At 40.0% G+C, this 13,628-nt stretch overlaps 1 protein-coding gene across 2 annotated transcripts in view; it reads left to right on the top strand.

Annotated features, from left to right (window-relative positions):
• igsf11 (immunoglobulin superfamily member 11) overlaps window positions 1-13,628 on the top strand; it is a 123,873-nt gene that overhangs the window by 95,772 nt on the left and 14,473 nt on the right. Inside the window, exons 3-4 of one of the 2 annotated variants that reach the window (XM_032509903.1) lie at window positions 9,124-9,287; window positions 9,651-9,659. In XM_032509903.1, coding sequence (XP_032365794.1) covers window positions 9,124-9,287; window positions 9,651-9,659 — 173 coding nt within the window. The remainder of the gene's footprint in view (window positions 1-9,123; window positions 9,288-9,650; window positions 9,660-13,628) is intronic. The other variant, XM_032509914.1, reaches the window with a different exon arrangement.

Below are 13,628 nucleotides of genomic sequence, written 5' to 3'. Positions count from 1 at the left end.
GGCATTTTGAGTGTTCATGACTGTCATTAAGTGTCATTTGTTAGTGACTGGCCTTACCTGCTGACATGTAGTATAGTAAGGAAGAGCAGTGATGCCTTTTCACAACACTGCACTTTCAGGGACCAGTGGTTTCACTGAAATATCAGCAGAAAACTTCAATATAATACTTTTGTAGTAATTTCCCTTTACAAACCACTCTACATGGTGGTGTTAATAATTAGTTTAAGGGGAAAATACCTTAGACAATTTATAAAAAAAGTAAAAATTAATTTGTTACATTCCATTGCTTTTATGTTGACTCAATGGATGTTACTGGGATAAAGCCTCAATTCGGATGTTCTTCCCATCTTGCTATCTCCGCTATCGGGGCTTAGCGCCGCCCAGGACTGTTGTGATTGGTTTAAAGAAAACAAGCCAGCGCGTCCCCCCCATCCTAGAATAGATAGTGTAGCCAGACCATAGTGCAACACTGACGCGGCGCTGTCTGGCAATGCGAGAATGTCACATGTCAACTAAAGGCACTCCATCTTGGGAGTGCTGCAATTTTTTACACCTGTCCTGCTAACTTTTACCTTGTACCTTTGGCAGAACCAGGCTGCTGTTACCCACTTAACAGGGACTTGATGATGGCAGCTGCCCAAAAAGCAAAACACAACCTCTTGTCAATCATGTCATCTTACTAGCAGATCAGTATGTTTGCCAGGATGTTAGATTTACGTGTAGTCACTGTGACATGTTTGCCAAACATGCAAGTCTGACAGGGAAAGGAGTCACTACACACAGATAGGGTATGAAGGCTGTGGGGTGGCTGGTGGCTGAAAGGAAAATAGTCTGTCTGTTTGGGGAAGTCCAGGTCTGGTTCCTCAGCTGTCATTTGAAACAACATACCATGGGAGAAATGTTTTTGATTAGAGCTGTATATTTGCGATTAGTGTACTCCACTGAAGTTGGTACTTGATGTTTTTTGGACAGTGTGTGTCTGTAGATGTGTCCAGGGCTGCATGTGCAGAGCCATCTGTTTAATGCTTTAGCAGTAGTCTTCCAATGCCCAGGCTTATCTGTGCACGAGGGCAGTGGCCTACTTTAACCTTCTGCTCGCTCATTGAACACAGCCGAGCACACTGGTTTGGTCCATTACCCGCTGCTTGTTCACAAAAACTTTCTAAAGGTTTGCATTACCAATCAGTCTTTAGATTATTAATTCAAAAAGTGAAATGTTTGTTATTCTAAATACTAAAATACTATTTACCACTCTATGGGAGTGGTAAATAATATTAACATAGCATATAGTATTTTTGGCCTCTTATTTATCTAATAGCTGCCTAGTATTCCTTGTGTACATTTTTTTCTGCACAAAATTGGTATTCCTTTTCATCTAGCTTTACAAAAAACACTTGTACAACATCACAGAGAACTGCAAACAAAGGTCGCCTCATGAGGAGTAAGTGGGGACGTTTTGCTACTCATGTGATATATGCTTGTTTGTGCACAACATGGGACCACCAGACTAATTGTGTGCAGGATTCATGTCATGTACATAAAGAGTAGAAAAACATCACCAACATTATACAAATGAACATAAATCACATTTTCTAGAAAAACATCTATTTTGCTACTATTCTGTAAATGTGAGATATTTTCAATGCATTTCAGAATTAAATAACAAGTTATGGTTTTGTTAAACTGATGTGACAGACTCTCCATTCATAATTGTGAAACTTTGAAAGCAGGGCTGTAAGCAGATAGTGTGACCAATCCTACATGCTATAGCTTGTAGGTGGGCTATGAGGTCGTGTGTTTTATAGTAGTAACGCATTAGGAGCACAGTCAGCTGGGCTAGTCAGACTCAGTACAGTTTAAAGAGTATTAAGCTATGTAGGCTAGTCAGTGGGCCCTGTTAGGGAGGTGGCTGTTGTGGCTAATAGGTCAACTGGAAGGGGTGGGGCAGGAGATGAGGAGGAGGATGAGCAAGAAGTGTTTAAGGCTCTTTTATTGTGAGGGTTTGCTGGATGGACCAACAAGTGAAACATGGATGTGAGGAGGGGAGAGGAAAGGAAATGAAGAAAAGGAGGGAACAAATGGGCAAAGTGATGTGAACAAAACCTCTGGCAGACAGTTGACGTCCTGAGTTCCCTGTGACCCACCAAAATCCCTCACGCAATGAGTGGGAAATTCCACAAATAAGAGTTTTCCCAATTAACAAGTTTAACCTAATATAGTAGTCTTTTATATATCCAATCATGTACCAACTTGTTGCATGCACAGTGCACTGCATCATTTTTCATTTACAGTCATTAGTTCTGATGTTGCAGTTATAATAAAAAATCCTAACCTTTGAACTAGGACATGCACACTGAAGTTAGAAACTTTAGTTTATGCAGTTCAGTTGTTGGCACAATCTCTGTGTGCTCTGTACACAGTCGACAGGCCCAACATTTGTGTCATTGTGAAATATGAATGACAACCTTATATATTATGGTCCCAATGGACTATGGTATATAAACAGGCCTGTTCTAAAGGCTCAGTTTGTTTACTCAGTTTAATCATATAGGTTGAGTGATTATTCAAAAGATTGTATTTGAGATTATATGGTACATAGCATTAAGACCTTGGCAGGTAGATGACAGCATAGCCTGTATCAGAAGCTCAAATGAATAAACTGACATTTTGGAAAATAGGCTTACTCTTTCTTTTTGAGAATTAGTTGAGAAGATTGAAACCACTCACATCTCTGTACATTAATTATGAAGCCACAGCCAGCTGCCGGTTGGCAGAGCTTAGGATAAAGAATATTTGTACACAAAATTAAGTTGTGGTCTCGGCCACAGAAAGTTAAGATTATAAAACTTTAAAGCAAAATGACAAGAGTTGTTCAGGATGAAAAGTGAGTTTGTTTGTGACTTTATTTTCACCTCAGCAGTGCTTTGAGCATGGTGCTTGATGCGTTGCCACTGAGCAGCTGGGTACACAACCATACCACCTGAGTTTCACGCGGATGTCATTGCTCACTTGTTGGTACGCCCTGGTGCCTCAAGGACAGCGGCAACATCACAGGGTCCGCTATACATGAACACAGCTCATCATGAAGCCCCTGAGTCTACTGCAACGGGACACAGAGCTTGGTTTGTGTGGTCACAGGTGTTGGTACACATGAATCCATGTGTGGATGTGTGCATGTTTGTGTTCAATTTTATGCTTTTGTTTTTGTCCTTGTAGTAGCTTCACATTTAATGGGAAGGTGAAAGCACAAATAATGGCAATCACAAATGGCGTTTGAGTCCAAGGAGAAATTCTAAAACGATGCAGATTGAACATGAATTGTGATCAGAGCTGCCAACTAACACGCCTGAAGCAGGAGATACAGGATTTTACGCTTGATCTCTCCTTGCTGCCTCTTACTCTTTTCCTCTGACTTCTTAAGATGTCTCGCGCTTGGAGAAAACGCAGCTGACAAAAGGTGGCTATCACGCATGAAGCGTGTCAACTGTGATAGTAATTTTGCTTTCTGGTTTAAAAAGGGGAATACTATGGTATGCCCCAGACAATGAGGTTAAAATCTATGTAAAAGTACAGATGTGGTAATTGGGTGTAAATACGAGATCAAAAGTTTCAGAATTCAGACATTCACTTGAGAAACCTTGTTTAGTGTCAGAAAAAGAAGACATATGTCAATTTAATGTGTGTTCTGTTGCCTTTCTTTAGTCAGATTTTTAGCACCATCATCAATCATCTCACTTAAACCGGTGTATGCATGTGTGTCTCTGTGTGTGTCCCAGTCCAGCCACTGAAGCTGTGCCAGAGGCTCATCACATCACAACATCAGGGGCATCTGTTTGAAACTGAAATGAAAGTAAAGCCTATGAATAAAAGAGCAACATGAATAAAAACAAATGATGTATATGACTTGCCGTGTGTGTGACACAGAGAGTGCGTGTGCGCGTTTACTCATCCTACATTTGTTCTTTATCTCTTCATGGCTGTACCTTCCCTTGACTGAGACACACACACATTTCCATGTTTTCTAAGGTGGATGGTTTTCTCATGCATAAATCAACAGCAGTTTTGACACTTGGCTCCCGAATGAGGAGAGAAAGCTATTTTCACGGAGCCTCGCTGTTGGTTCTCTCTTTCACTCCACCAGCACTGCTAGCGCTGCCTGGGGTGACTTTATCAATTAGGCCTCCCTGGAATCAGCATCGTCCCTTCTTCCTCTATTTCAATCCTCCCCTTTTCTCTCTTATTTATTCCTCCTCTCCATCCCACCTTTCTTGTCGTACATCCTTCTCTTGGGCTTTTCACCCATTTCTCCTTGTCAAACTTTATGCCCACTCGTCACATACCTTTGATCTTCTCATGTCTCCTACTCTTACGTGTGTCCGTTGTTACTTCCTCCCTCATTGTGTTTCCATTACTTTTTTAGTTACGCGTCAACTGTTCAAAGTACTTTTTAATGAAAGTGGTATCAAACAACAGTGTAATGGTGAAAACCTATGTTAAAAAAATCCCCTTTTTAAAAATATTTTTTTTAGTCTAAGTGTTAGCTTTATTATGATTTACATAGTTCATCTATTTCAGGTGGTGCTCATTTTTTTATTAATAAAAAATAATTATCTTTTTAATATTTTGTACACAAAAGGATCTATTGTAAATTAATTGAGAAAAACATGCAAACTGAATGTATAAAGAGATAAGTTGCTGTCTATGAAAAGAACAAATGCTTGCTTTTATTGGCATTGTTAAGGGTTTATTATCCAATCACAGACAGGCAATCTTAGTTTGACAGTGTTCTTAAAAACACCAGGAAGATTGCTCACAGATAAATTGATAACTTGCCAAATGTTTAGAGTCTATCACAGTCAACATATTTTTGTTGATTTAAATCATGCCATTCTCGTGAGGTAGTCAGGTGACTAGGGCAGTTGACTAAATGGAATCAGAATTACTTCTTCGTCTTTGATTGGGGCTTAATGAGTGCCACATTTCCACACTCACCTATTGCAGGTATACATACCGTGGGCAGTGGATAGTCAGCATCTGGGAGATCAAGCATAGTTAGTTTTTTGCTATTTGGTATCAGTCAAGCTGGTCTGGGTCCTGCTGAGCTGTGCCCCGGGGCAGCTGAGGGCTGAAAAAAAAGCAGAAGGGAACAAGATGTCTGTCAACAGAAAAATTAAGTTCTTGGATGGTAAACCCAATCAGATGGACAGGTTATTTACATCACAACTATGCACTGCCTGGAGACATGAAGACGACCGCAGAACTCTGCTTCATTCAGCCCTCAGCAAGAATGGAAAAGAAAAACATCGAAATGCATAAATTGACCACTACTTGCCTGTCTTTGACAGTATTTCACTCTAATCAGTAAAGTTTGCTTCAGATTAGAATGATGTAATGTAGACAGAACTGCTGTATAGAGTTTGGCGATGTTTAGAAAATAAAATATCAGTCTTTTTGACCAAACACATTGATGCCAGTGTTGCGGCGATAATGCAGGGTAGACTATGGGTGCTTTCACAAAATATTTACACAATGAGAGTTTTGATAAATAATCACCAATAATGTGGATACAATGACATAGTGGCTAAAGGCAAATAATAAAACAGCTAGTAAGTCTGGTAAATTAAGAAAATGACATCATTTTTGCTGTACTGCAGCCTTTGAAGACATCACTTGCATCATATCACTATATTACAATATCCAAAACTTAAGGTGACATCTAGTCCTATATATGAATGTTGATACATCTATATATTACCTTGCTGCTATATTTTTAGTACAACAATAGCAGAAAACCCACCAAACTGAAGTGTGAATACAGTACATTCTTTTCATCTTGGGAGCCAAATTTGACAATGATCCGTTTACCATTCATCCCTCACATATCAAACCCTTTACAGTATTCATTCTGGAAGAGTGGTTGTCAGCCGGACATGCTCCCAGAGTAGCACTGAAGAGCTGGCATAAAGCTTTGTCAGAAGTGTATGCAATAATGAGGCAATGCCAGGCAACTGTGCAGTTTACTTGGTGAGCTGTCGACCCTTTCCCTTCTGTCTCTCAGATGTGTCCCTAAAGGGCTACTGTACATGTTACTGATGACCTGCACTGATGAGTTGTGCATGGCAGTGGGTGGTATGTGTGTTTGTGTTAGATGGCACGTGAGTGTGTATGTGCACACTGTATTGTTTATGGTTTTTTTTGCTTGTTTGCGATTTTGAGTTCATGTAAGTGTGTGTTTCTTCTTTGGTCATGGGAGCTTACGGGCTCTGTGCGCAGAGGTTCCCTAATCCAGTGTTTTGAAATTAGCCCTCCAGCTGTTGTGGGCTTGAGAGTCTGCTGCCTTGGAGGAGGCTTTGGGACGATAAGATGCTCCTTCTATCTTCATTTCTCTAGGACTTTCTTTCTTTCTTTTTATTTTCTTTCTTTTCTTTCTTACTTTCTTGTCTTTTTCCACACTAAATCTAGCACATTTAATATATGTGTGGCCATGAGATTAAACACACTGATCTCATGCTGCCAATACAATTACGTATTCGGTTAGGGTTGTAACCTTTAGTGTGAACTTCCCCTTTGTTGCTGTTAATCCTCCAATAAGAACATAGGGTTAATCGTACACATGAAATGAACATAGTGTACACAGAGGATAGAAGCAGATCAGATTACTGGTGACCTAAGACTGTTATGTATTATAATTTTAATGATGGCCTGAGATTGTAGACGTCATAATGGAAGCTCATTAGATGCATTGTGACATACACTCTAAGGAGACTGTCGTGCTGCTTAATGTACAACGTCTTATTATTTAAGCAATTGAGTTACAGTGAGCAATGAAAGTACTGTAACATACATATACATTCCAGTGGAATATAATGTATTTAAGTGAAATCGCTTGCATAATTTATGGTAAGTCTTTTCATGAATATATCTCTTATGAACCTTAACTGAGTGGAGCAGTTCAAGCGCTGCCTATCTCCCCTGTGCCAGCAGTGAGCCTGCAGGGTGTGTGGTGTCTGCCAGCAGAAGGAAAGCGTAGGAAGTCTGCTGGTTTCAGACAGAGGGAGCAACAGGCAGCTAGTCTGTCAGCTAGAATATGATGGTGATATTCAAAATCCAATATGCCATTTATTTTGTAACCTAAAATATAATGCAGATAACTTAATTTATATAGTTGGTTGTGAGATTTATATTTAGTTGTGCAAGGTGATCATTGCTTGCACTTTACATTTGGCTTGACACAAATGACATGCTGGTGGTTTCTACTATTGGCTTTTGGCAAGAACATCATCTTACATTATCACTAACAAGGACGATTTACAGGACATGATCAATTATCTGTAATCATATCAGTGCCATCTTCCTCCTCACCATGTTTAGATAAGATTACTGCCCATTGGGGTTTTTGGACATGAATACATGCTTGCTGGGGAGATCTAACTCAATTTAGGCTGTAATGTCTTTAGCTGGTCTAGAAATAGGATGCTGCATGTACATATTTGTCTCTGTGGGTCTGTTGTAGCTGACAGCTGAGTCCAGATGAGGAAAGCAACTATTCAGTTTCTAAGTTTGAGAGGATATACCTATACAGCACGCTAACATGTTTGATTAGTATGCTGCATGAGCACAGGAAGCAGCAAAATAACCATCACTATCCGCACTTGTCATTTTCATTTAGTATGTATTGATACAGACTGTTCCCATGAAAGCAGCAAGAAGCAAGTTGTTTTAGGAAATGAATAACTCAAGAGACAGCCTATCGTGTTTCCCCATTTAACTATTACATATTTCATGTGATCCTTCACAGTGTGGTCTACTGTAGATGTTTGTTTAGCTGCTAAGAGCATTTAAAAAAAAATGAGCTTGGTTCAGAAATCATGTTTGTTTTGCTGTAAAGATGAAAAGGCAGCGGGACGCAATGAGAGATTAAACATGACTTGAAAATATTATACATTCACATGTAGTTGGCAGAGGTTTTGCCTATTACTTGTATTACAGTCATCCCCTCCTCTCTCTATTTGTCTCTTTCTTTCCATTTCTCTGACCCATTAAAGGCAAGGTTGTCAATGACACTCATATAGGTCAATCAAATAGCTTGCATTACGGCTAGCAAGCCCATCTTCAGAATCAGAATCAGAAATACTTTATTGATCCCCGAAGGGAAATTCTGTGTTACAGTTGCAAGAGTATATAAATATCAGAGTAGAAATATAAGTAAAGAAATATGAGGACTGTAGATATGTAAGTTATTTACATAGTTAAAGGAATTTTTATGATACAGTATTTACATAATTAAGGAGTTATAATAATGAATAAATAGTACCAACAGAGAATGGCACACATTTTAAGCCAGTGTTGCACAAAACAGATAATATTGTCCAGTTTCAAACTCACTGTCTGTGTGTCAGACACTTAGAGGGAGGAGTTAAATTTTGATGGCCACAGGCAGGAATGACTTCCTGTGGCGCTCTGTAGTGCATTTTGGGGGAATAAGTCTTGCACTGAAAGATCTCCTGTGTATGATAAACAAGCCATGGAGTGGGTGGGAGACATTGTCCAAGATGACATATAGTTTGGACAGCATCCTCCTCTCTGACACCACCGACAGAGAGTCCAGCTCTACCCCCACAACGTCACTGGCCTTGCGGATCAGTTTGAGTCTGTTAGCGTCCACAACCCTCAGCCTGCTGCCCCAGCATGCAACTGCAAACAGGATAGCACTGGCCCCCACAGACTCAAACATCCTCAAATCCCCCTTTAAAAAATAGAGACAGCTTTGACCCTTCTTGTAGAGGGCTTGAGTATTCTTGGCCCAGTCCAGGTTATTGTCCAAGTGCACTCCTAGGTATTTATAGTCCTCCACCATGTCCACAAAGACCCCCTGGATGGAAACAGGGCTCACTGGTGCCTTGGCTCTCCTTAGATCTTAAACCAGCTTCTTAGTCTTTGTCATGTTGAGCTGTAGATGGTTCTGCTCACACCATCTTACAAAGTGAAGAGATTTCTAAGAAAGATTGTGAAAGGTGCATTTGTTGGCATTTGTTGTCTGTTCTCTTCTTTTACTTGTTCACGCCTTGGTTCAGTATGTGCTTGTGCATCAAGAAACTGATCACTGGCTCCTTCCTTCTGCAGTGTGTGTGCGAGCGCTGGATGTCACAGTGTCCCAGAGCAGTATTCAGGTGGCCCGTGGCCAAGCAGCCGTCCTGCCCTGCTCCTTCACCACCAGCGCTGCCCTCAACAACCTCAACATCATCTGGATGGTGATACCACTGTCCAATGCCAACCAGCCGGAACAGGTAACATGTACAATACATCACTGATGCACCTCCTCGATCACAGTGACACAGTGTTCCTTGAGCTTCTTCAGCAAATAAGCATTGCGAATCAGTGCTGGATTTAAGGATTGTTGCAAAACATATTGTTGATATGTGGAACCAGTAGACAGAGTTCCTCAAATCAATGTATTACCTGTGATGAGAGATGTATGTAGATGTTAGACAGAATGAGATGGTAAAGAGCCAGAGCTTTAGTGCACCGTGTAGGTACTTAATGAGGTGTATAATGTACTACTGAGATGCATGTAACTTGTGTTCTAATGCAACATTGCTGCATTCGCATCATGTGGATGTCTGTGCTGCGACCCTACACCAACCTTACAGTCCAAGCAGGTACACAAGACTTGATTTGTACTAAGGTGTGCTCAGATACAACGTAAAGAGAATTGAACTTGAGAATTGAGAAGTATGCACAATCCACAGAGTGATAATCTTTGGGGTTTGAGGGATATCCAGTGCAGCTACATGGCAGCAATGTCTCTCACTCATGGTGAAGGTCATTAACCAAAATCCATGCTAACATGATACATACTTTTTTATATATTCTCTTTCCGGTGCATCTGAACGCACCTTTAGAATAATAATTATGTAAGTTATAGATATTAGATGACTATAGTAGAGTAACATAGATGTGTGTCCATAGTTTAGAGAACTCTCACTTTCCAAGTGTAGCCTGCTGGACAGCAATGTCATGTCACACTTTTCTCCCTTTAACCAATGTCTCCAGTATAAAGAAAAGAGCATGCTAAATTTCATTTTACTATTTTGGATTTGTTTAGGAACATTAGCAGCAGTTTAATTAGCACACAAAAAACATGATTTAGGCTTCAGTTTTGTCTTAATGGCGTTTATTTTGTCCCACTGGCTTCTTACCATTATAAGCCCTCCCGGCTTGCTACTTTATCTTTCTGTTTTTTTCTCACCTTCCTTTCCTCTCTCACTCTTACGCTTCCTCCACCCTTGCGGGACTTCTGTGATTCCATTTGAGTTGTTTAACAATCAGCTGCAGGCCGTACAAGCTCACCTGCCTCCCTTCACTTTGAACCCCGGCGCTGGTCGGCCGTCCAAATAATACAATCATCTTCTGCACTAATTACCTCACGCCCACGACAGGCTCTATATCGCAGCTGTTCACACACAGAAACGACGACACACACACACACAAACTGGCATTAGACTGCTAGTCCAAATGGCATACAGATCCACATGCATACAAGCAGGACTCATATTTTTATATACATATTTGTTTTTTACTGGGTTCACACATGCATGCACAGTGCACAATAAAAGTGTGAAAAAGACATACATCCATAAATGCACACATCACGAGTAATGCTCCCATGTGCACACCTGTGGCTAAGGGCTAATGAAACTAAAAACAACAGTAACATAAACACATGAAGTCCCTTTTCTGGTTGATGCATGCATGTGACTTTTAGATGACTGGCAAGTGGTCATGGGAGCTGAAACATGTAGAAGGCTTTATAACATTGTGTTCTCATGCTACACCATTACACTGTATTTTATCACACGTGATATACAGTATACTGTACATGGAGGTATACCTGGGACATTAAGTACAAACACAGTGATGCACACATAGGTTTCTAAGGGTGCATTGTTAGATATTAAAAATTAAATTACATGCATACAGTGACAAGAAGAAACAGTGTGAAGTACAGTTCTGCCATGAAGTTGTGCATGGGAATTTGGTGAGATGTCTAAAACGTGAGGGATGAAATAAAGTGCTGCGTGGGACGACAGTACAAGCACAAGGTCATTTCAGAGGAAGAGAATGTCAAAAGTGATTACAGTTGATGCTAAAAGCCATTAAGAATTACTGAACAGAACTCTGTGAGCTTACACACCCTCACAACCTGCGTTAGCACTTTAGCAAGTGCTCTCACAACAGCACGGGACGTGATGGCTTTTCTTTTCTTTGAAAACATGGCTGTTTGTTGTAGCCCAGATTGATCCTGTTGTGCATTTGCTTAGTGCTATGACTTAATGTTCTGTTTTAGACTTCACCCTGTAGTTTACAGCCTTAAGCCTACTTGGTTGACTCCACATTATATATCTAACTTAATGAGTCAAGTGTGAGATTTATACCATATGTCTGAGTGGAGAAAGTGTGCCAGCCTGGTGCATCTAGAGTCTGAATACAAAGTACAGATTATAGGCTATTTAAACCAACTATTTCCATTATTATGGAATTATTTTTTTTTAATGCGGTTACAATCAATATTTTGAGTTTTATGGTCTCACCGCTCTTATAATCTTTAACACAGACAGACACAGTTAGCAACCAGCCTATAGAACAAATTGGAGCAATTAGCTCCAAGAAACAGAATTCAATCGGTCAAAACCATGTTGGGGATCATCTGAATGGGTCAACACACGTCCACCAGCCCTCCTTCACGACCCTCGACACAGCCAGGTTATACCACAGGTCTAAAGCTGTAGGAACTGAAATTAAATTTTTATATTTTTATTTTATTAGGACAATGCACATCAATCAATATTTCTGTCAGTGTTAGTCAGATGGATACATTTTTTAACTGTAGTCCTAACCCAGCATGCATGTCTTTATGGTGGTAGGAAACACATGCAAACATGGGTAGAACATGTAAAGTCCACACAGAAAGGCCATGCCCGGACAGAAGATTGAACTCTGCAGTGCCAAATTGCTGTGAGGCAGAAGTGCTAACCACTTAGCCACCGTGCCATCCATTAATATATTAATTCAATGATGTTTATGTTTAAACATCAGTTAACCCACTCAATGAAAGAAAAAGATGGAAAGAGAGATATACTGACTTGAGTGTAATTCTTTATCCATAAGGTGTATGGAAATACCCTGCAGCGTCGTGTGAAGTCTTGTTAAATGTCTTTAACAGTCAAAGTAGAATCTCTGCCTAAATTTAAGCCTTGTTGTGGTTGTAGTCCTGCTCAGGAGCTCAGGATTACAACATGTAAGCATGTAGCTCAGAGGAGTACCAGTGTGTGTTTGGGTGTGTGCATGTTCATGTAGTGTTTTCTGTGAATGTAATCTGTCTATTGTGCCGTTTTTGTGATCAAACGTTCTGACCTCTTTCCTCTTGGCCGCTAGGTGTGAGATGATAATCCAGATAAACGCACACACATATACACACACACACTAGACAATGGTTTTATGTTTCTGAGCTGTTGTTTATCCTCTCTAAACTGTTTGCTGGATATCTGTGTTTATGCTCTAATAAAAGCCCAGAAACAGATTTTGTGGTAGCAATCATTAAAATAATTAATGTCTCAAACACTTCTATCCAACACTTTGTAAACATTTCTTCAGTGTAGTGAGCCTTGCAGTTTTATATTGTCAGTTCTTGAAATCCAATTTTGATAGATATTTGTTACTTGCTCTAGTTGAAGGGAGACATTTGTTGTGAAGGTTTTATCAATCCAGGACGATGAAACCTTTTTGCAGTGTCGGGGTATCATTTATAAATGATTTTGAATCTGAAAAAAACAACAATTACATATGTCTTTTTCAATTCCTGGAAAGGGTGCTGTGTTGATTTTTGTAACTTATGAAGTGAAAATTGTGCACTTTGTGGTGAAATGACGCTCTGGTGAAATTTAGGTCATAGAGAATCTGTTGTGCAGAATTGATGTTAATCTGTAATTGAGAGCATCTGTCACAGTATTTTAGATGATCTGATCCTTATCTGGACCTAACAATCTGCCAAAGGATAGATCAAATAGACGCTGCATTCACATATACTCATAATATGACCTTTTGCTTTCCTTGTCGCCTCCTTTTAACCCTGTCTAAAAAAAGGACCGATTATAGATGAAGCCAAACACGGCATTCTGTTTGTCTGAGGCTGTAACTCCTCCCTGTGGGGAGGCTGAGAGAGGTTATACTGCATCCCTCACTCAGCTACAAGACACTCTCTCATATACACTATGTGATACCTTTTATTCATCTGTAGGGAGGGAATTCATTAATATTATTTGCTAGGGTTTGAAGTGTCTCTCTTAAGGACGTTTGAGCAATTACATTCTTACTGATAGGACCTGAACCCTGACATTTTAGCTGAAGGCTGAAGAGCACAAAACCACCCTGATCACTGCCAAAACAAGATCACACTCACACCATTGGTAACATTGCACACCTTCAAATAAAAAAAAATCAAATGTGGCCAGTCTACATTAAGCTTACTATTACAATGAAAATGATTTACACTTTTCTGACACCAAAAGGTACTGTAAGTGGACAGTATGTACGTGGGTTGTTGTACTGTAACTTTTAGGGACTTGAAA

This window comes from Etheostoma spectabile, chromosome 3 (genome assembly GCF_008692095.1).
Source record: "Etheostoma spectabile isolate EspeVRDwgs_2016 chromosome 3, UIUC_Espe_1.0, whole genome shotgun sequence".
Classification (NCBI taxonomy): domain Eukaryota; kingdom Metazoa; phylum Chordata; class Actinopteri; order Perciformes; family Percidae; genus Etheostoma; species Etheostoma spectabile.
This window is presented reverse-complemented; position numbering and strand designations above follow the sequence as displayed.